At 43.7% G+C, this 26,155-nt stretch overlaps 1 protein-coding gene across 1 annotated transcript in view; it reads left to right on the forward strand.

The window, feature by feature from the left end:
- Positions 1-26,155, forward strand: part of RNF213 (ring finger protein 213) — a 166,507-nt gene that overhangs the window by 46,818 nt on the left and 93,534 nt on the right. The window contains 5 exon segments of the mRNA XM_015426544.1: positions 1,753-1,906; positions 11,273-11,371; positions 17,013-17,135; positions 20,455-20,638; positions 21,561-21,734. Coding sequence (XP_015282030.1) covers positions 1,753-1,906; positions 11,273-11,371; positions 17,013-17,135; positions 20,455-20,638; positions 21,561-21,734 — 734 coding nt within the window.

A 26,155-nucleotide genomic window follows, 5' to 3' on the forward strand; every position in this document is an offset into this window, starting at 1 on the left:
GAAAATCACCTCTGACAATCACTTCACTTCACCTTCCTTCCCCCTCACAACCTCACAACCGCCCAGTCACCCTTCCATCAAATACCAATTAACCAGTTTTTAGAAGTTTAATATGCTGTAAAGATAAGCCTCACGTATTTCAGGTTCAACTGTATCCCCTCAACCAACTTCTATCCTTCTATCCGTCCTGGTCTGTTCAATTATCAAACTTGCCGTCGTGCCTATCGCCACTCTTTGTCTCTCCGCACTCCGAACTCCAAATCTCCAAACTCCGTTATTTCTTGTCTTCAATGTTCCATGCAAGCCAAATAAGTCAATTGTTCGATTAGTCGATGTTGCCGCAAAGACGCCTCAAAAACGCCGCAAAACGCCACCGCCGATATACTAAATGCACGGGTACGGCAGTTATAGCGTCCTTTAGTTTAAACGAAGTCCGGTCAAAAACGCACAGCAAGGTATTCCTTCACTAGACGCCCCACACTTTCCACCTTTTCTCCTCACTAGGCCGGTCTCACATTACGCAGCCGCTCGCCACATCCGTGTTCTCGGCACTCGATTCAACGGGGCTAGAGGGCTAGAAGGCTCCCTCTCTTTGATCTGCTCCTCGCTTCTCACTCCGATTGTTCGCTTTCACCCGGGGGGTTAAACCAACGTGTAAAGTTCAAAATATTACATTCATCAGCTTACGTCTCTGTCAGGAGTACTGCTGCTCCTCCTCGGTTTCACGGACCCGGCTATAGGTAGGAAAAACAACCTCTTGTCTCGACCTACTGCTTCGGCAAATTTCTGGGGACAAAAACAACGCGCCGCCGCTCATCGCCGGCCTCAGAAACAAGTGCCCTGCTCAAGCTTCCCTTCAGGACAGCTTGGAGATTTTTTGGTGAAACCAAAGTCTCTCAAATAGGTCGAGAATGCCGGAAAATCATGAGCCGAAGCTCAGCGTTGCCGGCTATCGCCGGGACCGGCTCACATTGTTGGAGCTTGTCCAATTTGCCAGCGTTTTACTCTGAAAGCTTGGCCAGATTAAGCCTCTATGCTGAAAGCTGCACTGTAGGAGAAGTCATTTGCAGCTGCATGCACTGGCCGTCCGCCCAGGCCCGCCTCTCCAAACTTGGAACCAGCTCTGGTTCAAGAGCAGCATTTGGACAGAATAGAAAAGGGTGCATGAAGGATCCTAGGAAGTAGGTCAAAGCCCTGTTATCAGCTCTGCTGCCCACCCAGGGTTTGTTTTGTTGCTGTAATAGAAAGATAGAAATGAATTCATCCTGGATAGGATCATGAAACAACATAATCTATACAGCAGAGGGTGGTGCATGTATTCTTTTGTGAAGTGTTTGTTAGTATTCTGCCAGGCTTCTCTTCATTATCTCTCTAATGGGAATAAACAATTATGGGGATGGAGATCTCTGTAAATACCCTTGGCCTAGGTTATTAAGGTAATGTTGCCATTCCTATGAGTCTCTCCACACACTGAAATTCTCATGGATGTCTTTGCTCTGAATTTGATTTCCAAATAATCCAGTAGTCAAAAATTCAACAATCTCACCTTTGAGCTCTCTTAAGAATTATTTCATCAGTGCCATTTTGCGCCATTTGAATGCTGTTACATTTTTAATTAAAGTTATATAACTTCATCCTTTGTCACCTGTATTCAACATGGACTTGTTTGGTATTCAGATTTTTTTTAATATACAAGTTTAAAATACAAGTTTTCTTGTATTTCAAATGTAGTTAAAATCTTCCCTGATTTAGGATACCACATCAGGACATTTGGAACGCCACTGTGACAGTCTGCATAAAGCTGCATCAAATGATATGTAACAATCTCAAAGCAGTAGAGTACTATAAGATACCAGCGACATCTGCTGAGATTGTTTCAAAGATTCTGGGACTTGCACTTTTGGAGGTGAGCGTCTATCTGCTTAAAATTATACATCAATCTGCAATTCTCTCTTTATTCTGGATAATTTCACCAGCCTGTATTGAAGTGGTATTGTTAGAAAGCTCAGGAGTGGAAGCTAACATACTGAATGTGCTCTCCCTGTGATTGATTTCCTTTTGGCTTTTGTGACATCACCAGCCAATTGTACCAATTCAGTTTTTGATATGGACAGACAAAAGGAAAGTCTCCCAACCCCTACACACAATATGTAATTAATTTATGAAATTCACTACCACACCATGTAGTGAAGGCCACTAGCTTAGAATGCTTTTTTTAAAAAGCAGTAGACAAATTTCAGTGGGCCTCTGTTACTTATGGAACCAGACACACTGTACCTCTAGCTATCCAATGCTGGGGTTTAGATGTAGGAAGGCTGTCTCATTTGTAGCTTCTAGAGGCATGTGCCTGAGTGCTACTGGAAAAAGGTTGCTGAGCTAGATGAACCTTGAACAAGTCCAGCAAGGCAGTTTGTTACAAAATGTTCTTATGCATCTCTAAGCACTTACTCTTGAAGCATCTCAATTTGCTGCTAAATAAAAAGGATGAGAGAACAATTCCGCAGTATTTGCAACTTCTGCTCAATGGCATGAGCCATTTATCCACCAGCTTCTCTCAGATCAGCCTGTGTAATCCACTTTGCAAAACTGACATGAGGGAGTAGGGATAGTAAGTAATGAATGTCATGGATAATGTGGGGAGCAAAAGTCATAGACAAATATACAAACATGTGAGACATGAAGAAAAAATTGGAGAGTTGAGCCATTAAAATTTGGGGTCATTTCAGATTCAGCAGTATTCTTAATGTTTCTGGTTTAGACACTATGTTGTAAAAGTGGTTTGGTAACCAGTTCAGATCCTTTCAACTGGTTTAAATACATTCCATGAAGAGTAATATAACACTAAATAATATAACAACAAGCCGTTTCCTAAAAATGGTCACTGTTTCTTTCTGAATTTTTCATTTTATACACACAGCACAGTAAGCAACACATTCCAGTATGTAAAATGTATAAACTTGAACATTTCTTTTCCCTTGGTAGTAGAGTGTTTCATAGAATAGATTAATTCTTCCAACTGGCTCTTGTAGAGTCCTGTTTCTAGTGGGAGGTGAATTCCTAATATTTACCCGGCTTTCTCCTTAGAAGCAATATTTTCAGATTTCTGTTCCCCCCCCCCCCCGGTGTCATTTTTCTTGACTGCTAGAAAGGAAAAAGCATAGAGGATGACTGAAAAAAAACTCTGAGGGATTGGCCATTCTCTTTGAAGCCTCCCGTTTCTTTGCTACAGCTGCAAACAGTGGTGGCTCCAGCAGGTAGTCAGAGAATAGGGGTGTGTATTCAGATCTATCCGAGGTGAAAATCTACCCGAAAAATACCTTACCAGTGCATCCCAAATGTATCTGGGTTTTTTCGGGAGATCTGAAAACAGTGGAGAGGTTGGAGCAGAGATTGCTCTTAGCTGTTTGTTGGGCTTCTACTGCAGTCCCTTTAAAGTTTAAAGGGACTGCAGAAGACAGCCCGAGGATCAGCTGTGCCGGTGGGGAGCTGTTCCCCCTGCTTGGCTTGGGGCTGGCTTCTTGTGCAGCCTGGTTTAAACCGGGCTGTACAAGAAGCCAGCCCCAGGATCTGCTGTGCTGCTGGGAGCAGATTTGCTCCCTGCAGTCTGGGCTTTGCCCCAGCTTCTCCTGCTGCCCGATCTAAACCAGACTGCAGAAGAAGTGAGCCCAGCCAGGATTTCCTATGCCGCATGGAGCAATGTCATCCCTGTGGCACAGCAGTTCCTAGGGCTTTTTTTTTTGGGTTTTTTTTTTTTTTTTTTGCTTATTTTACTTTTTTCCCCTCTTTTCTGCATAAGATTTCCAGAGAGAGCACGAGTCAGAATACTCTAATGACAAGAATATTTGAAAGTTGGGAAGACACCAGACAATGGCTTCGTAGAGTACTTCCAAAGCGTTTGCTGAAAGAAACTTCATTTATATTACTTGCTTTTAGAGAGGAACTTGAGGTTTGTATTGTGAAACTGTATATTATTTTCAAATTCTGTCCTGATGTTTGTGGAAAGTATATTCTACTGGCTTCATGATTCCTTTCTTCTTTTGCTTATTTCCTTCCCAAAGAAATGGTTCCGTTGCTGCTTCCGACACCTTGTTGGATTATTATTGTGGTTTATTGAGACACAACTGCAAAAAGAGCCAGGGCTCCCTCCCTCCAATAATGGCATTTTGGAGTTACTGGCAATAAAAGAAAAGCACCTTGTAAGGAGTTTCACTCCTTTCCAGTTTGGTGAAATATCTGGATTTGTGAATGGTGGCTGACTGACAGAGAGAGGAGTGGCTGCACTTACAGTCACACTAGCTGTCATGGGTTAACAAGACAGAATAGCTTCCACCGTGGCAAATAGCCCAATATTTATCAAACAACAAAATAGCCTCATGCTAGGAAGGAAAAAAGTTTAAATTCTGGTGGAATTCATATCTACATAGGGAGGGGTTGTCACATAGATGCCATATTAACTAGATGAAAATGCTTAGTAGAAAAAAGGACCTAAAAGGAGAGTGTACATTAGTCAGGGACTAAGAGGTAAAGTAGAAAATTTTGGGAAAGTAACTGCTGCACGCTTACTGAACCTCAGTCATTCTCACATGGGATTGTTTTCCTGTGAGACATATAATTTGTGGATAAATTTTATTGTCATAAGTACTCCTTTATTATAAGCAGGGTTCTGGTTGTCTGTAGTTGCAGATAAGTCTGAAAATGTAGACAAATCACAAGATATATCTTCACTGGAATCTTTAAAAAAATTATTTTAAATGACAAACATCTTAACAACAAAACTAATTCCAACATACGTAAAATAAAGTAGAACAGAACAAATAGAGTGGAGGAGAAACTTTGGTTATGATGTTAAGTGAAAGATGGGAGGTGCTTGCCTACTCCAGAACTGCCAATTTCAGGAGGGGTGATGAGTAGCAAAATTTGTCAAGAATTTTTCCCTGTTTGTGGTTTGCAAACAAAAGTTTGTGACAGATCTACTGTGACGAGCTTCCAAGAACTGTTAAAGCAGTTTGTGGTGGTTCATGGATGGAGCAGAAACCGGGAATTTCTAGTTTGTGGTTGGAGGCTGAACCATGAACCAAACCATGAAACGAACCAGGAGGTTTGTTTGTGAACCGAACCAGTTCATGCACCTGCAACCCCCATTGAAAGGGACTGCAGTCCCTTCACATGGAGTTTGCAGAAAGCCCGAAAAACAGTTGAGAGATGGGGAGCAGCTTGCTCCCCAATGCTCAGGTGTTTCAGGTTGTCTCTGCAGAAGAGAGCACATGTAGGCAACCCCTTCCCCCCTCCTCCAGACCTGCAAAGCTGCACGTAGCTCAGAGACTCTATTCATGGTTGCTTAGCAACTAATCGCTCACCCATCAGCAAGCCACTGGGAGCAACATACTTAATTTCTTACATCCTTACCTGAGGATATGACCCGCCATGCTAGGTGCATAGAAAAAGAAGGAATCTACCGGCAAAACAGCAGTTAAATTCATCCAAGCACACATTGGACATCTTGGCCAAAACTCTCACCTCAGGCATTACTCTACACCACCACTCTTGGCTGTGCTCTATCGTCCTCCAACAAGACACCAAATCATACATGAAGGATCTTTCTTTTGAAGGAGGATTGTTCAGCTCCACTATGGATACTATTTTCCAGGAACTTGATAAGAGCATCAAGACGTCTTGCAACATGGGGATATACTTCTCAAGCAGACCTTCAGAACCCAGGTCATGGAACAAACCTTGGTCCAGACGACATTTCAACAAACCGTCTCCTGATCAACAGTGGAATCTGAGATCACCTCATACTCCCTTTCTTATAGGACTAAACCTAAATTCTCCTCTCATGCACAGCCCAGGACCAAACCTACCAACGGTCCAAAACAGGGCCTTTGACTCAGTTCTTCCTCCCTCCTCCGGACCCACATGTCTCCACCCATACTGACCTGCTTGGGGACTGATAACTTCAGAGAACTGGGTGCTTTCTATCATCTCAGAGGGATACACACTGGAGTTCCTTTATACACCAGCGACCTTTTTTTTTTTTTTTTCCTACCCCACATCTACCATCCTGCAGGAAAAAATATAGACTCTATTAGACAAACAAGCCATAGAACCGGTACCCCTCACCAACCGACGTCATGGCTTCTACTCCCACTATTTTATGGTTCCAAAGAAAGATGCAGGCCTCCGTCCCATTATGGACCTCAAGACACTGAACAGGTTCATTGCCTACAAAAATGTTCAGATGACATCACTCCCAAACATCCTTCCCCTCATATGGAAATGGGCCTGGATGGCAACACTGGATCTGCAGGATGCTTATTTCCACCTGACCGTATACTGCAGTCACAGGCAATTCCTCCAGTTTGCCATAGGGGAACAACATTACCAATACAAGGCTCTTCCCTTCATATCAACAGCTCCATACGTGTTCACGAAGACTATGATAGTCATTGCAGCCCACCTTTGTCCACAAGGAGTAAAGATCTTTTTATATATGGACAACTAGTTGCTGGTAGCAGACTCCAGAGCCACGCATCTGCATCAAATAGAGGTGACTCTGAACTTTTTGCATGCCCTGGGCCTTTAGGTGAACCACAAAAAGTTCATGCTGTCTTCCTCCCTGAAGGTTCAATTAATTGGGACAATATTGGACTCTAAGCCTGCAAGGGTTTTCTCCCTCCTCAAAGAGCAGAGAATATCATAGCCCTGATCTGTCAGATAAGATCACAGAAAGACTTTTCAGCTCTTCAAATTCATTGCCTGTTGGGTATGATGGCAGCCACGACCTCAGTCATCATCTTCGCCAAACTACACATGTGGCACTCCAACTCTGGTTCTTACAATATTTCAGACCTCAGCGTCACCATCAATCATGTCACTTCTGCCTCCCCTCCTCAGTTCTAGCCTCCCTGGAATGGGGAAGATTGACAGAAGCTCCTGGCAGGAGCACCCTTTCATCTTCCTGCCCCCTCCTTGACGATGATGACAGATGTCTCCTTATGGGGTTGGGGAGCCCACCTAAATGGTCTCTGTGTAGGTGACCACTGGAAGACACACCTTTCCCACCATCACATCAATTACCTAGAACTATTGGCAATCAAATATGCCCTGCAATCTTTCCACCACTTGATAGCTCATCAAGTGAACTCATCTTGACAGACAAAACAACTGTCCTATGGTACATAAATCAGCAAGGGCGCACGGTTTTGAGGCGCCTCTGCAAACTTGCTCTGGAGATTTGGGAAGAATGTCAATCACTCAGCATCTTCTTGATAGCCGCCTACCTCTCCAGTGTTCAGAACATCACAGCAGACTTCCTGAGCAGAGGGGGAGCTTCCTTCCATGAGTGGGAAATGAAATACCTCCGACCAGTCTTCAATGCATAGGGCCAACTGAGAATAGATGTCTCTGCAAACAAACACAACAAGAAATGCCCCACATTCTGCTCCAGAGCGGGTTCGGACCCACTCTCCATCAGGAATGAACTCCTTTACTCTTGGTTCCATCAGCATCTCTTCCTCTTCCCTCCCATCGCATTGATCACCAGAGTGGTGAACAAAATCATGAAGGAAACCCCAAGGTACACCAATACTGGTTCTCAACTCTCTTGCACCTCTCCAAGAGTTCCTTCCACCACTTCCCAGTAGCAATGGATATCCTACTATCTCAATGAGGCCTGGTGTTGTACCACAAGGTTCCATGCCTGAAGCTGATAGCATGTCAAAGTTGGGCGAGTGGGCGTCAACATGGCAAATGGGGTTCAATGTGGCCAAGTGCAAGGTGATGCACATTGGAGCCAAAAATCCTAACTATAAATACACGTTGATGGGGTCTGAACTGGCAGAGACAGATCAAGAGAGAGATCTTGGAGTTGTAGTAGATAACTCACTGAAAATGTCGAGACAGTGTGTGACTGCAATAAAGAAGGCCAATGCTATGCTGGGGATTATTAGGAAGGGTATTGTAAACAGATCAGCCAATATCATAATGCCGCTATATAAATCAATGGTGCGACCTCATCTGGAATACTGTGTGCAATTCTGGTCACCACACCTTAAAAAGGATATTATAGCTTTGGAAAAAGTGCAGAAAAGAGCAACTCGAATGATAAAAGGGTTGGAACACTTTCCCTATGAGGAACGGTTAAGGCGCTTAGGGCTCTTTAGCTTGGAGAAACGACGACTGAGGGGTGACATGATTGAGGTTTATAAGATTATGCATGGGAAAGAGCAGGTAGAGAAAGAGGTACTTTTCTCCCTTTCTCACAATACAAGAACCCGTGGGCACTCCATGAAATTGCTGAGCGGTCGGGTTAGAACGGATAAAAGGAAGTACTTCTTCACCCAAAGAGTGATTAACACTTGGAATTCACTGCCACAGGAAGTGGTGGCAGCTACAAGCATGGACGGCTTCAAAAGGGAATTAGATAAGCATATGGAGCAGAGGTCCATCAGTGGCTATTAGCCACAAGGTATAGATAGGGACTCTGGGGCAAGTGATGCTCTGTCATCTTGGTGCTTGGGGGGGGGTCAACAGTGGGAGGGCTTCTAATGTCCTGGCCCCACTGGTGGACCTCCTGATGGCACTGGTATTTCTGGCCACTGTGGGATACAGAGTGTTGGACTGGATGGGCCTTTGGCCTGATCCAACATTGGCATCTCTTATGTTCTTATGTTCTTATGTTCATGGAGGATCCTTTGACAGATCTGCAGCAAAGGATAGATCATGTCATGCTGAGTTGTAGAAGACTGTCTACCCGCAAATCCTATGGATACAAATGGAGAAAGTTTTTACACTATCTTGGTCTTCCAAGCTGCCTCCAACCTCCCTTGAGTATCTCGGCCATCTTTGGTTTTCTAATTTCCTTGGTAGACGTGGACCTCAGCCATTCTTCACTACACATGTGCTTGGCAGCTATTTCCGCCCATCACACCCCTGTAGATAGGCATTCAGTGTTTTCACACCCCCACACAAAGAAATTCCTTCAGGGGCTCCTTCGTCTTTTTCTACCAGTGCGTCATACCACCCCAGCTTGGGATCTCCCGCTGGTCCTGACTAGACTCTCTGGCAGGCCATTTGAACCTATGGCCACCTGCAGTCCACAGCTTCTGTGCTGGAAGACCGCTTTTCTAGTTGCTCTGACCTCCGCTAGAAGAGTGGATGAACGTATGGTGATAATTATTATTCTCCTTACCTGACATTCCATCAAGACAATGTCTCTTTAGCTTCAGAAATCACTTTCCTCCCCAAGGTGGTCTCGAAGTTCCATCTTCAGGCGGACATTGCCCTCCCTGTTTTCTTCTCGCTTCCGTGTTATGATTTGAAAAGCTATCTTCACTCTGTTGTCATCAAGAGGGCTCTACGTTTCTACCTGCATAGAACTCAGGACTTTTGTAAGACCCCAACCCTTTTTTTGTCTTATGCCCCACCCAAGCAACGGCATAGAATCTCCTCACAGAGATTATCCAGATGGATAGTAGAGACTATCAAGCTCAGTTATATGCTCTCCAAGAGGCTGCTTCCTGAACTTGTGTGCTCACTCCACATGACCTTTGATCACTTCGACTGCTTTCCTTAAGTGCACATCTCTGCGTGCTATCTGCAATGCAGCTACATGGGCTATGCCCCACACCTTTGTAAAACACTATTTCCTGGATGGTCGCCTCCATCAATGAACCTTGGTGGGACAGTCTGTGTTGCAGTCAGTGTGTGTTTGAGTCCCTTCCAGCACCCTCCTTCAGGTAGGCCTGAGCTTGTTATTCTCCTAATAGTGTGATGCACAGAGACCACGAAGAAGATAGACAGGTTGCTTACCTGTAACTGGTGATCTTCGAGTGGTCATCTGTGCATTCACACCACTCGTTCTCCTTCCCCTCTGCTGGTGGTCCTCTTCCTTTCTTGAGGCTTCTTGCAGTGTTCAGAAGGAACTGGTGGGAATCTCGTGGTCTTCCCTGTCGGCATGCATAGTGGAGCCTCCTGCACATGACTTGGTAATGGCGCAAAAAATCCCTTTCAGCTTTCTGTGTTACCGATCGGGTTCAGCACAGGCACAGTATATCCCAGCGGTGTGAATGCACAGCTGATCACTCGAAGATCATCAGTTACAGGTAAGCAGTCTGTCTTTCACGGCCAGTCAGGCATGAAGAGAAAATTGGTACAAAACGTTTTTCAGATGGTATATAACTTTAAAGGATATAGAGAAAGCAAAAATATATATCTATATATAAAGGAAAATGTTGGAAATGTCAAGATAGAACCGCCTTTCATATGCAATGGATACCTAAAAAGCAAAAAGATACTGGAAAGAAATACATAGAGACATGTAGAGTATTTTAAAGATTCAATTCCCTATGGAAGTTAAGAATATGTTATAAGGTGTATTACCTAATAATTTGCCCAAAATTTTGGAGATGTTTATATATATGGTGACAGTGGCCAGAATTATTTATGCAGCAAAATGGAAAGCCGACATTTGTCCACGATTGGAAGAGTGGAAAATAAACTTGCTGAGTATGGCAAAACTAACAACTTATTTGAGAGCACATTTTGAGGAGACATGGAGTGTGTATTATATGGATGGAAGCAGTAGACAAATTTAGAATGAGAAGTACTTCAAAGTGTATTATATAAGTGTATTACAATGAAGAAGCAGAAGTAGGTTTAAATGTACAATATGGAATATAAATATCCCAACAGAAGTTATTTTATTGTACCTCATAGATAATGTTTCAGAAATTCTTTAATGTAAAGAAGGGCTGTTAAAGAGAAATATTTTTCATTCTTTGATTATGTCACACAATTACCTTTTTTAAGGGCAACTAAAATGATTTAGAGGACAGAACACCTCCAGAGGCAACATGAGGTTAGCACTATAGCGAGTAGTTCTGTGTACAATGAGTTCCTGGTGGCCCTCTTTGGGAAACTTTATAACATTCTTTCAGCACTTTGCAACAATTTGGAATGAATGTAGAAGCTGACTGAAGAACTCAGATATTCTGAACTTGATGTTTTACAATATTATGATATTCCAGAAGAAGATATCCAAAACGAACATAATAATCTGGAGACTTCGTTGAACGAATGAAAACTAGACACAATCAATTTTGTATTATGCCCTGTATCTTTATTTGCTTAATCAAAACTTTCTAGATTATATTAGCGTTGTCGTACACAGTTGCTGACTGTGATATTTCTGTTGTATGGTTGAATGAAGTTTCCATTCCCCACCCCCACCCCCTGATTTCTTTTTAACTTATAATCATATTTTCTCCTGTAGGCATGGAATTTTTTCTTGAAAATAAATTTTCCCGATGAGAATGTCACAAAGCAGTGGCAAACAACTTTAATTTCAGAGATGAGAAGCAGAATCAAACAGGTACTAATGTGTATGAAAGTAGCATTATATATGCCAGCGTTTCCCAACCTGTGGGTCACAAAGTTTGTTAAAGTGGGTTGTGGGGTCCAATTGGCTTATGGTGGCTGTTCCCTTCTCCTCCTTGCCTGGTGCCCAGCTGAACTCCGGCTGAAACTCTGAGGTGGAGTTTTTGGGGTTTTTTTACAGGAGCTCCTTGCTTTGCTGGGATGTATTTTTTCTTTAGCCAACCCCTCCCCATTTCCTTTGATTTTAATACCACCTCACTGAGTGGTCACTGAGGCGCAACTTAAAAGCCGTTTGGAATTGTTCGCCTGTTGTGGGAGTTGCAATAAATAGCCAAAGGAATGACCAGCAAAGTTGTTCGCACACTGCTCTTCCCTGCTTCAGACGTGCTATTTCTTTGCTGCTGTGGAGGAATAGAATGATCTTCTCATCACTTCCTCCCATATGTCTGTTTTATTTTTTAATTGAAGAAGGATCTCTCAGATTTATTCCCCAAGCCTGTATCTCACAGGCTTAAAATTCCAGCTTCATTCACTCCCTCACATGAGCCACTGGTAGAGACAAAATGTGGGGATTGTGGATAGGATGTACTGATCTGTGCTGATGATCAGAAGAAAACAGAAAGATGCTTAATGTTTTGGAACAGATGTATTTCTCAAAAGGAGAAATCTTCCACTGAAATAAAATGGTATATTTTGAGGGAATCCTTCAGTTCTGAAACATTATTTGTGAGAGAGTGGAGCTTCAGGTTTGCACATCGGAGCCAAAAATCGTAACTATAAATACACGTTGATGGGGTCCGAACTGGCAGAGACTGACCAAGAGAGAGATCTTGGAGTCATAGTAGATAACTCACTATGTAAGCCGCCCTGAGCCTGCGTGTGGGGAGGGCGGGGTATAAAATAAATAAATAAATAAATAAAATGTCAAGACAGTGTGACTGCAATAAAAAAGGCCAATGCTATGCTGGGGATTATTAGGAAGAGAATTGAAAACAGATCAGCCAATATCATAATGCCCCTATATAAATCAATGGTGCGACCTCATTTGGAATACTGTGTACAGTTCTGGTCACCACACCTTAAAAAGGATATTATAGCATTGGAAAAAGTGCAGAAAAGAGAAACTAGAATGATAAAAGGGTTGGAGCACTTTCCCTATGAATAAAGGTTAAAGCGCTTAGAGCTCTTTAGCTTGGAGAAACGACAGCTGAGGGGGGGATATGTTCGAGGTTTATAAGATTATGCATGGGATAGAGCAGGTAGAGAAAGAGGTACTTTTCTCCCTTTCTCACAATACAAGAACTCGTGGGCACTCCATGAAATTGCTGAGCGGTCGGGTTAGAACGGATAAAAGGAAGTACTTCTTCACCCAAAGAGTGATTAACACATGGAATTCACTGCCACAGGAGGTGGTGGCGGTTCAAGCATGGACGGCTTCAAGAGGGAATTAGATAAATATATAGAGCAGAGGTCCATCAGTGGTTATTAGCCACAAGGTATGGATAGGGATTCTGGGGCAGGTATTCTTAGTGCTTGGGGCGGTCAACAGTGGGAGGGCTTCTAGTGTCCTGGCCCCACTGGTGGACCTCCTGATGGCACTGGTATTTCTGGCCACTGTGTGATACAGAGTGTTGGACTGGATGGGCCTTTGGCCTGATCCAACATTGGCGTCTCTTATGTTCAGGTTTGAAATCTGAATTTTCCCGCTAAATTGTTTTGCTTTCTCTAGAAGTAAATGACGTGGCTGTGTATGCCTAGGTGAGGCAACCCCCACTTCTATGTGTTTTCTCTGAAGTAAATCCCATTTAATTCAATGGAGCTTTCTTGCAAAGCAGTCCTGTGCCCATTTACCTGAGAGTAAACCGTGTTCAATATAGATACTTCTGAGTGCATTCTTACGAGTGTGCAAGAGATGAAGTAATTCTTGGTGCTATTTTTTAAAATTACATTTTAATTAGTCAAAAGACGAAATAGATCTGGTGACCTTCAAGGTTCATAGAATCACAGAGTTGGAAAAGGCCATACAGGCCATCTAGTCCAACCCCCTGCAGGATCAGCTTAGAGCATCCCTCACGAGTGTTTGTCCAGCCACTTCTTAAAGACAGCTAGGGAGGGGGAGCTCAGCACCTCCCTAGGCAGCTGATTCCACTGTTGAACAACTCTTACTATAATTTTTTCCCCCTAATATCCAGCCGGTACCTTCCAACCCTTAATTTAAACCCATTATTGTGAGTCCTATCCTCTGCTGCCAACAGGAACAGCTCCCTGCCGTCTTCTAAGTGACAGCTCTTCAGATACTTAAAGAGAGTAATCATGTTCCTTCTCAATCTCCTCTTTTCCAGACTGAACATTCCCAAGTCCCTCAGCCTTTCCTCATAGTGCTTGGTCTCTAGGCCCCCAATCATCCTCGTCGCTCTCTTCTGCATGCATTCCATTCTGTCCACATCCTTTTTGAAGTGAGGCCTCCAGAACTGCACACAATATTCTAGTTGCGGCCTGACCTATGCTGTGTACAGTGGGACTATGACATCTTGTGATTTGGATGTTATGCCTCTGTTGATACAGCCCAAGATTCCATTAGCCTTTTTTGTCACCGCATCACACTGGCTGTTCATATTTAATTTTTGGTCCACCCTTACCCCAAGATCTTGTTCACACACACTGCTACTCAGTAGTGTAGTCCCAGTCCAGTATGTGTATTCCTCATTTTTGTTACCCAGATGTAGAACTCGGCACTTATCCTTGTTAGATTGCATCTTGTTCACGTCCGCAACAAGATCTGTTTATTTTGTCTATATTTTTTATAGCTCATGAAGCTATAACCTGCAATCTGATAGCTGTGTTCTTACAGTTGCATAAAAGTAATAAATAACTTATATAAACACAATAAATATTTGCATTTCACAACATTAATAGGAGTGTTACATAATTTTTTGTTTGAATAACTTAAATTTAAATAATGGTTGTAAAATAGTAAAACTTGGAGTTAAAATACATAAAAACAATGGCTGTTGAAAACCCACCATCCGAAATTCACATGACGATAAATCAATGGGTTATATTTGCCCTGGCTAGAATGGCCCAGGCTAGCCCAGCCTCATCAGATCTCAGAAGCTGTTCTAGTTAGTATTTGGATGGGAGCCCACCAAGGAAGTCCAGGGTTGCCACCTCCAAATGTGTCTTGCCATGAAAACCCTACTGGGTCATCATAAATTGACTGTAACTTTTTTTTTGACCCCCAAAAGGATTTTTTTTTAAATTTGCTTTTCTATAAAACTACGACAGAAATTGGGAAGGGAAAAATCTACATCTAAAGGAGAAAGTAAAGAGAATCTAACTAAAAACCCAAGTGTGGAGGTTTTGCAATGCTTAAAACATAGTTATTACACTTGTTCATATACTTTCAAACATGAAGAGTGCCCGCCAATCATCACTTCTGTTGACAAAACCAGCTTATCAGACTAGGCAGAAAGTAATTTCAAAACTAAAACTCACATGGACACAGTCCTTTAGAAAAATTGGCATCTCCTTTTACGCTTTGCTCCCCCCCCCCATAGGCAAAATCTTTAAAATCAATGTTCCTTCAGTAAGAACACTTCAACAATTTATCTTCTTCCGTCTTAGCTGTATCTTCTTTTTCTTCTTCTTCCTCCAATTAGCTTTTATAAGTCCGGATCTGTCCATTCATTATACAAACCAAGTTCCTTTTTCCAGGGACATCATCGCTTCCTTAAATGTCTTAAATCAAAAGAGACCTTCTTTTTGTTGCATTAAGAACACAATCATTGGAGAATCCAACCTTTCTCTTAGCAAACCGATCTTATGAAGTTAGGGTAGCGAGCCCTTTACTCCAAAAAAACCTCCGCTTCTCGATCCGTTTGCCAGTCCAACCACAACTGAACTAAACTTTAGAGTTTCCAACCATTCATAAGTCTCTATGATCAACGTGCGCACCAAGTACTGTCCCTTTAAAAATATAACCGCTTTTAGTACAGATCCAGGTCGCTACTCCATTTTAGCCACCAGAGGGCCGACGATTCACTTTAAAGACAGAGTCTATGATTAGGTCACATGACCTACCTTTCCACTGTTCTCCTTCCTGAAGAAAACATTGGTCCTGCCTCCCTCCTCACCTCTCATCGCCATCTTTTGGGAATGTTTACATTCACTGAGAAAGAATGCCAAAGTCTCTAAGGTCAGTTTAAATGCTCAGCTTTCTTTCAGAAAAACTCTCAGCTACAGTCCATCGCCACAATTTGATCAGTCCCTCCAATCATGCTTTCGCATTCGCTTAAAACGTCGGGAGATAGGGCGTCCCCCCCCCTTCGCTTATTTAGTAGGGGGACTTCACTTCTAGGCTTTGGTGTCTCGTTTCAACGAAAAGCTCACTCTTCAGTCCTTAAATCAATCCACCAGGTCCTAAGACGGCCCCTGGGATCACGCCATGCAGAGAAAATCGCTAAACCTCCAAACACTTGATCTGGTGGTCGCTTCTAATCCAATTCTGGGAATCAGGGCAGGACCTTCAGGGCAGAGAGTAGCCCCCCTGTACCGGCTGACAGCTGGAGGTAGGGCATTTACCTATGGGCTCCATGGGGGAGCGTGCACAGTCACGCTCCCTCCTAATCCCTGATTCATGGCCACATTTCTCGGAGGAGCCAAGAGACGCAGCCAAAGACCGGAAGTCCTGTTGACTGTAACTTGATGGCACTTCTGCTATTATCAGAGATTGTATTTTAAGCTTTTAACATCAAATATGACCATATGATTTTTAAAATGTCTAATTTACTTCTGTCTCCCTGTGACTTTTTCTTTGTGTCCTGTTATGTCATCTTTAAAAATGTAGGCACAGGTTTGATTGCTTTCTAGTGACACCTAGAGTTTAAAGGATACCTGTAGGTGTTGTGTACAAGGTATTTACAATTTGCCTTTGATTATAGGTATCATAAATTTGAAAATATTCCAGGAGTTTACACTGGTGTTTGAAGATGGGATAGATTTGGGTGGTTTTCATTTAGGTCAATTAGGTTTCAATTAGAGAACATAAGAGAAAGCCTTAAAATTGCAAAGCTTTCAGTTTGGAGGGGTAAAACTTTCTGTTCCCTACATATATAAAACTAGGGAGCAAAGTCCGTTATGGACGGAGACAACGGGCGCCTAGAAAGGTAGGGTGGGTGGGCGGAAGAAGGAAGGAAGGAAGGAAGGGGGGAAAGAGAAAGAGAGAGAGGAAAGAAGGAGAAAGAGAGAGAGAAAGGAAGGAAGAAAGAAAGTGGGGGGAAGAGAGAGAAGAAGGGGGGGAGGCAGGGGGGCCTGCAACAGATTCTCTCGTCAGTTGCGGGTGGGGGAGGAAAATCGGGCCATGGCGAGGGGCGCATCGCCGCCGCTGTTGCGCCGTTCGCATGCAGCGTTTGCCTCCCAGCCAATGGCGTGGCAGCAGCTTTGAGCAGCAGCTGGCCGACCAATGGCTGACGGAGCACATTTTGTCTCTGCTCAGTCTTACGCTGCATCTTACTCAATTATATATAAGGGAGAGATGGTTAAGAATAACAACGTCTAAATTTCTTCTGGATCTGTGTTTTCTTCTAAGACTCCTTAATACATGAAACCAATGACAGTACTTTCTGTTCCCTTTACAGGAACGTGAAGTTCAACAGATTAAAATGTATTGCGACTTCCATACAAAACTTGGGGATCTTCACCCTCTGATTGGAACTACCTTCGAAAACTGTGCCATCGAAGCTGTTAATTTAGCATATCAGGTAGCATATTGGAAAATTCTGTGAATAATTATCTCACCAAGTATTTTTGAATATATAAAACTATTCAAAAGTGTGCTCATTTGAGCTAGAATAAGTTATACAAAGAATTAGGTACATAGAATATTTCCAAGCAAGGGACCTGCAAAGACTTGTAGGGGGCATCTCATTTCCCCCTCCTCCACTATTTTCTCTTTTCCTTCCTTGAAATCCCCTGTAGTCTCTCTCCAATTCCTGTTATTTTCTTCCCTCCCATCAGCCAGCCTGCCTTTCCCTCTCTCTTTAGCTTTCCTTGGCACCCTCTCCCTGGCGAACTGACTGAGTTGTGCAGTACCACCGTCTGATCTGGGCCTAGTAGGAACCCACAAAGATTTGTGGGGGGGCACCTAACTTTCTCCTGTATCCCTCTCCCCATATTATTTCCTCCTTCCTGGAAGCCTCCCATATCCTCAACTTTCACCACTTCTGCTTTCCTACCCACCAGCCAACCAACCTACCTTATACCCGTTCCCCATCTTCAGCTATATTTATTATTTATTTACTTCATTTATACCCGATCTTCCACCATCATAGTGATCTAAAGTACCTTACACCAGTCTCCTCCATCTTACCCTCTCAACAACCCTGTGAGGTAGATTAGGCTGAGCAGGGGTCATGTAGAAAAAGAGGAGCAGGAGCTCATTAGCATAACTTATTTGCATATGCCACACCCCCTGACATCACCGGAGGTGTGTCAGAAAGCAACACCCACAGCTCAAGCTCCACTGGACTGTTTTGGATTGCTAGCTATTTTTTTTGGGGGGGGGGACATGCAGATCTGTCCTCGCAGAGGAGGGGGAGCTTGTACCTGAATAAAATTTGTTCTTAAAGGTGCCAGTGGACTGTTTTGGACCAGGGGGCCGGGGGGGGGCGCTCTGCAACTTACCTGGCTGCTTCTTGCTCTGACTGAGGGCTGCTGGGAGCGGTGGGTGGGGCTTGTTGCGTGTACCCGCCCCCTGGGCTCTTTACTGCCGGAGCTCCGCTCCTGCAGGAAATGACCCCTGAGCCTGGCTGAGTGTGTGTGTGATTGCCCAAGATGATGCAGCAAATTTCCACAGCAGACCGGGAATTTGAATCTTGGTCTCCCAGATCGTAGTCTGAAGCTCTAAGCACTCACCACACTGGCATTTATTTGATGGCTTTTGCTGAACAGTAGCAATATAGAAAGAAGGTCCCACAGGAAACCAGAGATAGAATAGGGAAAAGAAAAAACGTCCGTGGGACTACTCAATTAAGTATGAGAGCAAAGCTCTTCAATCTAAATACATAAGCAGTTAACAGCAAACAGTTCAAATAGTATAGAGTCCATAATATACAAGTCCATGCAACGGGATATACAAAAGGAAGACCAGACTCAGTGGAGAAAAGGTAGAGTGGAAGTTGTGAATTTATTCAAATAAAGCTACATTGATGAAGAGGTTTCCGGATTTCTTATTCTCCTCTTTTCTAAATATTCTTCAGATCAAAGTATTAATCCAACCCCATTCCGGGTTTAGAATAGGATTCAAGGCAGTAGCCAAAATATAAGGATGTTTTCCTGGGGCACGCAGGGCTTATAGTTTAAAGTAGGGAACACCACAGCATTTAGCTATTGTAAATGTTGCAGTGTTCCCTACTTTAAACTGTAAGCCTTGCATCCCAGGAAAACATCCTTATATTTTGACTACTGCCTTGAATCCTGTTTTATATCCTGATGGGGTTGGATTTAATGCGTTGATCTGAAGAAGAATATTTAGAAAAGAGGAGAATAAGAAATCCGGAAACCTCTTTATCAATGTGGCTTTATTTGAATAAATTCACAACTACTATATATTTTCTCCATTGAGTCCGGTCTTTCTTTTGTGGATCCTTTTGGAACTTTTGCACGGACTTATATGTTGTGGACTCTATACTTTTTGAGCTGTTTGCTGTTTATGTATTTAGATTGAAGAGGTTTGCTCTCGTACTTAATTGGGTTGTCCCACGGACGTTTTTTCTTTTCCTTATTCTATCTCTGGTTTCCTGTGGGACCTTCTTTCTATATTGCTACTGTTCAGCAACAGCCATCAAGCAACCATCCCATGGACATTTCCCCTTTATTCTAGTTGAACAGTAGCAAGCAGCCAGGCCTGGGTTAATCATGCAAGTCAGGTGATAAAATTACAGGCTCTGCTATTATTTGTGACAGTTAATCCCTCTACTGTGTGGTTTTTTTTAGATATCAATTTTTTCTGCAAACCTGGGATGTTCAGGTTTATAGAGAGATATCTTGTCACTTCATGGCTCCAATCTCTGGATTTAAGCCACCCTGAGCCTGCTCATGGGGAGGGCGCGGTATAAATTGAAGTAATAAATAAATAAATAAAATTAATTATGTACAGATTTGGCCATGTTGAGAATTAGATACATTGATATTAATATCCTTCCTGTGCAGGTAGCTTAAACACTTGATCCAATCCATTCACTCAAAGGCTGAGCTAATTTACTATTGGCCAATGTTAATATGACTCTCAGGATCTATTGTTAAGAATTGCTAATGTCCGTAATTGTTTATTTTGAAAGCAGAGGCTTTTTTTTGTCTTTGCATATTCGAGTTGTGTTACCCTGTTTTAATCTGTGCAGACTGGGCAAAATTGCATGTGATGCCGTCAGAATATGAGTGACTTGAAGTGCTGTGAAAGATCTGCTTATATAGCCATACATCAAATCTCTTTTCAGCTTTAGTGGTATTCCCATTCTTATCCCTTAAAAAATTAGAACCAGCTCAGCATGGTGCCATCAATGTCGAACTATGTAGACACGTTGGAAGCATTTTGTCCAATTACATTTTTTTTGCCTCTTTTTAAAAATAGAAGAGTTTGTACTAATACGTTGTCAGCTTAAATTCACTCATTTGTCCAAATGCTTTTGTTTTAAGGACCCAAGATCAGTGGGTACAGGGGAACTTGGGGAAACCCCTATGCTCAAAAAAGGGTGGGACGTCTAAGACTTTCCCAAGAGTGTGTTGTTCTCACCAATAACTTCTGGACGGCACCTTGTGATAAGGTGAAAGGGGTGGTGGCAACAAGTAAGCTTTGAGATATGACCCAAATCAGAATGCACAAAACCCTGGAAAAATCTGTGTTCCAGGTTAGTGGATTCTATGACCATGGCTTGTTGAAACTGGTGAACCTGGGCAGGACAGGGTGATGCAATGAACTTTAATCTTCTAAGAAATCAAATAATGCAAGTTTGTAAAATCAGCTCTGCAACAAGATGAACTAATTGTTTTCCAGCACTGAACATACTTCTATGTTTTACATAGACTCAGAAAAATCTCCTCGACATTATGTCCTCTTACAACCTGAGCAAGATGGGTACCCTCGTATCTGCTGTCATCGTAAAATCATGGCCAACTGACAGGACTGGTGAGCCTCTGAGTGACTTGGAAGGTGCTCTGAATCATCTTCTCACTTGGCCAGACATCAAACATCTTTTCATCTTCAATGGTATTTATGTATAGCATTTAATTTGGAGCAGAATCCTGGGTACGGGAGGGAAATTGTCCAGGGTATCTAATGTGCAAAGAATATTATTCGACATCAACACTGACTCAAATTGCAGATAACTTACATGTAACATTAAGGAAAGGGAAAGTCACATAAGATTTAGGCTTACATATAGTAATTAGGTTGACTTGGGAATCTGGATTTATTTCATTGATGATTAAGAGGAGGAGTGCATTTGTTACTTGCATGTTCCTTGTTTTATGTGATGTTTCGTCTTTTAAGAACAAAACATTGTCTTTAGGGATGGACATGAACCTAAAAGTTTGGGGTGGCTCACTAACAGAACCTTGAACAAAACTAGCCGTGCCCCAAACTAGCCAGTCCTGGAAGTTTGGTTCCCCCTTTCTCCCGACCTCAGTCGTGGGCGGGGTCCACCCAGGAAGGGACTTCCATACCACCTATCCCCCAGCTGCTGCAAGCTGTGGCCAGGAGAAAAGGGTGGGAATTGCCTGGGAAAGGTCTTCCTTTCCCCCTTTCTCCCAGCCATGGCTCACCATGGCTGGGAGAAAGGAGGCAGAGATTGCCCAGGAAGGAGTAAATGGCTGGCTCTAAAAAGCCTAACCAAACTGGCCAAAAGTCAGGTAAATGTTCATGAAAACTCTGAACCAGCCCAAGTTCCTGCTAGATTTTGGCTTGTGAGCCAGTTCGTGCCCATCCGTAATTGTAATACACTTTAGAAAGGAAGTAGGTAAGGTGAAATGTGGCAGATGTGTAAACTAGCCACGGAGAAGTTGAGAGGGAGAAACATTGCAGATGGGTTGCTTTTAGCTGCATGGGGATGGAAGCCAATTCTAACAGTTTCAGAAGTAAGAACAAAAATTGCTTAGTTTTTATTTGTTTAAATATGTTATTGATTTGGCAGGGTTAGGTGGGGACTTCCTGGATCAACTTTCTGATGAAGCAAAAGAATGCATGACCATTGCTGACTCTATATATACAAAAGTTTCCCATGAACTCGATTCAGGCCATATCCTAGTTAAACTTTTGGAACTAATTTTTAAGTACAAGAAGCAGTTTCTGTCCATTTGGGAGCTAAGTAAGTATGGTTTTTTTGCTTGTTTGTGGCGGTGTGATAGGTAAATGTAATCAAAATAGCAGGTTTATATTGGGTGTCACAATTATTCTTATTAGTTGTTTGAGACGAGCATGTGGGAAGGATGGGGCTTCCAACCTGTTTAGGAGGAGGATGCAGATGACCTACCTGTTCTGGAGCCAGGCAAAGATGTGTTGGAGCAGGGCATCGGGCTGCAGTGGCAACTTTAGCTTCCTTGTTTGGTCACTAGAAATGATGCATTAGCTCAATTGCTAGGGCAGCTGAGATGCAGTGTGTGAGGGAGCCTCACAACAGTTTGTGTAGGAAGAAGAAATAGAGAGCATGTGCAGCAAGGACAGCTATTCTTCCCCCCAGTGATTTATTGTCATTTATAAAAGAGTTAATCAGTACAATATATTGCACAGAAAATCAAAATTTTAGGTGAGAAAATCAAAATTTTAAGTGGGGGGGGGGAAATGCCATGAACTCCTGATCGGATGATACCAAGAACAATCATAAAAGTTGTATACAGAGCAAAGTTGGGAGAGATGTTCTGTAAAACACAGTAACAGCTTTGTTATCCAGCGCTTGGTTATCCAGAATGCTCGGTTCTCTATCAGTGGTGGAAGGTAACTAGAAGTGGGTTACAACCCTGCTCACCCTGTAGGCAGACTTATGCAAATTCTTTTTGCATTGCTTCCGCATTCTGCAAGGGGGCAAGCCTCAGTCCATGTCTTGTTTCACTCTGCATTGGATGAACTTTCAAAGGTCTTCAAAACAGAAAGAAGCTTAGAGAGCAAGCACAAGACAAACCATTTAAGCTTATTGAGGATTGTTCGTCAGCAAGATGCTCAAACACTCCAAGAAGACGTTTGACGTGGTGGCTGCCTACCGCAACACCTCTCCAGAGAACTCTGTTAGGATGCTTTACCAGAGTCAGGAGCATTTGGCTGAGTCCCCAGCCACCAGACCATCCACTTCTAGGGCAGATATCATGTCTGTGCCGGCTTCCCAGGTCAGAATAATGGCTGGGACTCTTCCTGCAGATACCTCATCCGGGTTGGGTTGTGGGAAGAGCTGACGCCCCAACCACCGAAAGAGCCTGCCAGGATATCCCCCGTACTGAGTCCTGGGCTGAGATGGCAGTCAAACAGATCACTGTGGCCTCTACCATAGCAGCTGCAGATGAGGAGCCTTTGGAGCATGAGGGAGCCACTTTAGATTCTAGCCCACTAATCTCCTCCCAAGTGAGCAGGAGCAAAACCGAGGCTTTGGAGTTCATAATTACCGGTGGCAATGAGACTTCCTGTGCAGTGAGTAACCAGCAAAGGGACAGGGAAGTGCAAAGATCTCAGGATTCTCCCTTTCTTCCCTTCCGAGGGTTTTTGACTCTGTGTCCCTATACCTGATATTTGCACATGGATTGCCAGTAAGGTCGTTAAAGACATCTAAGTGAAACTTCTAAAGAGCAGGAGGGGAAAATGGGAGTGTAGGCCACTCCCCCTCATAGTCTCTCGCCCTTGAATGCTGCAGAAGATCCAGGAGGAGCTCTAGAGTGCAAAAAGGAGTGAACCCACCCTTCCTCGTTTATGCATCCGTTCAGCTCCACATTGCCCCCTTTGGCCATTTGGATTCTTATTGCTCAAAATCTAATTCAGGGCATTCTAATAGAGTGGTCAGGATAGGAGCCCTCCAGCTCAACGCCAGCCTGTACCAGGTTTTCCTAACAGGAGGATTTTCCTCATTAAACCGAGCAGAAATTCTCCGCTGAGATGCTGCTCCAGACTGCACAATCCACCTCTAAAAAGGGGGGCTCCAGGGTTTTTTTGACAGCTCACATGGACCCCATATATTGTCCCTTTCCCAGAATCCTTTGAAGAAACTCTGAGAGGCGAATGGGTTGTCCCTAGAGTTAGCAAGAGCCTATATTCCATGGGGGCATCTTTATTGTCTCCTGGCTACCACTAAGACTATTCTTCAGGTTCTCCTAGGGGATGCCCCCAGTAACAGCCTTTATTTCAGGGGCAGTGTTCTCCAAGGATGGAAATAATGCCATCAACACCCTGTAGACAGAAAGTATGAGATCTTCATTGTAGTCTTTGCATTCAGACTTGTGGGATAAGGCACCTATGCTGGCTCTGACTGGTAAACTTACAAAGTTCAGTAAGGATTTTCACACCCTTCCCCTGTGTCATGCACAGGAACTCCGACCATGCATGTGTACAGGGGTGGGGGAGTGGACATCCCGCCAGTTCTCTTCTGACTGCCACACATATCAGGTGATGATGATTATTATTATTTTCAATTTGTATCCCGCCTTGCCGGTGCAGACTGGCTCAAGGTGGCTTACAGAGGCCAAAATACAATAAAATATGATAAAAATTCTTGCTTCAGTCAGTGAACTTAACCTCTACCATTCCCAATGATCTTTTGAAACATGTCTTGCTCAGCTTTCTGCTTTTTCCATCGCATTCTTTGTCTTCTCACCTCAAAACAAAATAAAAAAGACTTATTTTAGGACTTTATCCTTTGCCCGTCTTCCACCCCCCAAATCCATCTCAGCATATGGAAAAGTTGTGGGGATTTTTTTAGAGGTGTGCCCAGAGGAGGAGGAGGAAGCTCACCCCATCACATGGCCACTCCTTGTGCCTTTTCTGCCTTAGAGAAACCCATTAGCTGGACTCCTGCACCCCACTGTCCCAAATTCTCAAAGCAACTGAGAAAAAACCGAGCGGCACGACTTTGGGCAGCACTCTTATAACCTGCTTTTTCTCCCACTGTGATAGCATCAACCACCTTGGCTCAAAAGGAAACCACCAAATCAGTTGTCAGCATCGATGGGCCGCGTGCTACCCTTGAGCCAAGCCTCAACTAAGGCCCTTTCCAAAACCGGCCTTTTGACTGCAAAAAGGTCCGGTTAAACATTGAAGTTGGAATCCTCCACTCCTGCTAGAAATGCAGGGGAGGATAAGGGAAATAAGATGGGCAAGCTTAAAACTTCCAAGCCAGGCTCTTGAACAAAATCTCAGAGTCCTCACCATGGCACCTCGAGCCTCATGCATGCTGCTCATGAGAGGCCTCCACCACTGGAACCGACACAGACCTCAGCGGTTCCACCACTTCAGTTGCTGGACTCTGATTCATTGGTTGAACTCCCCGGTGCCGAAATCACTGACAGCACTTCCACACTCCCAACGACTCTGGTCTTCGGGGTTGCAGGCAGAAGAAATCAACCTGACTCAGCGGTCATCTCCTCGATCCTCCCACTCCAGGTCATCAAGTACAGAAAGTTCCCCGGCACAGTCAATGGCTGGCTATGACCCCAGACATTGACTACCCAATAACAACAGAGACATTCACCGACCCTGATCAATGCGCCCTGTAAGCTGTGGAGTCTTGTGAGCAAAAATTCTACTTTGTGAGCTACTGGCATTAAAGTTGTAAGCAAGCAATTTGGCTACTGCATAAATTAGTTTGCTCTGGAACCATCGTTCCTGAGCTAAGACAAAAATGTGTGAGCCAGAGGCTAAAAAACTGAGCTAGCTCACACTAACTCAGGTTAGAGATAACACCAGTCCTGATCCCACATTTGGCAGTCATCTCCAAGACACCATAGCCGCCCACCCCACGCTGAATCGGCCACCTTCCAGGTACCGGCTTCACCTCTCCTGATCCCTTGGGATCAACACCAATAACAATATCTCTATGGTTCCGCTTCCTTCCATCTTGCCCTGGCTTCCCATGAGGGGACCACCTAACTGGGACCAACATTCCTCATACTCACACCAATCCCAGTCACCTCATAATTTGACACCTTTGCCTGCTGCCTTGAATACCATGCCTTCAGCATCGACAGGTCAGCCCAACAAATACCGCAACACTCACAAGGGGGTGCCAGTGGAGACTGCCTTGACTTTGGTACCAATGCTGACCATAACCTTACCGGCTGAGTCCCTGAGCCATAGCGATGGGCAACTGTGCCAATTGCAACACTTAGAGGCCTTTGACATCGATGAGTCAGACAACACATCAGGTGGAGAATCAGACAGAGATGAAACTGGGTACCAAACCCATATCAACCCCTTTTTGACTATGCAGGTGGCAGACGACATCCCTATCTCTCCATTGGAGGACCTGAAATCCTATGGCAAACTAGTGAAATACATGGCCCACACACTGGGCCTGTCCATTGTCCAACCACAACCAGCTGTTATGGACTCTCTCTTTGACATAGTCTTTGGACACCTCCATGGCAGTTGGTCTACCAATGACAAATGTCATGCTTCAAGCTGTCAAGGGACCATGGGACAAGCCTGCATCCACCCCGAGACTGAAGCTGAGTTTCTGTGTTGTAACCGTAAATCTAACTCCATAGCAGTGACCTCATCCTCCAAAAGCAAGTGAATACACTTGGCTCCTGCTGA

Source organism: Gekko japonicus, unplaced genomic scaffold, assembly GCF_001447785.1.
Source record: "Gekko japonicus isolate JY-2015 unplaced genomic scaffold, Gekko_japonicus_V1.1 scaffold1415, whole genome shotgun sequence".
Classification (NCBI taxonomy): Eukaryota; Metazoa; Chordata; class Lepidosauria; order Squamata; family Gekkonidae; genus Gekko; species Gekko japonicus.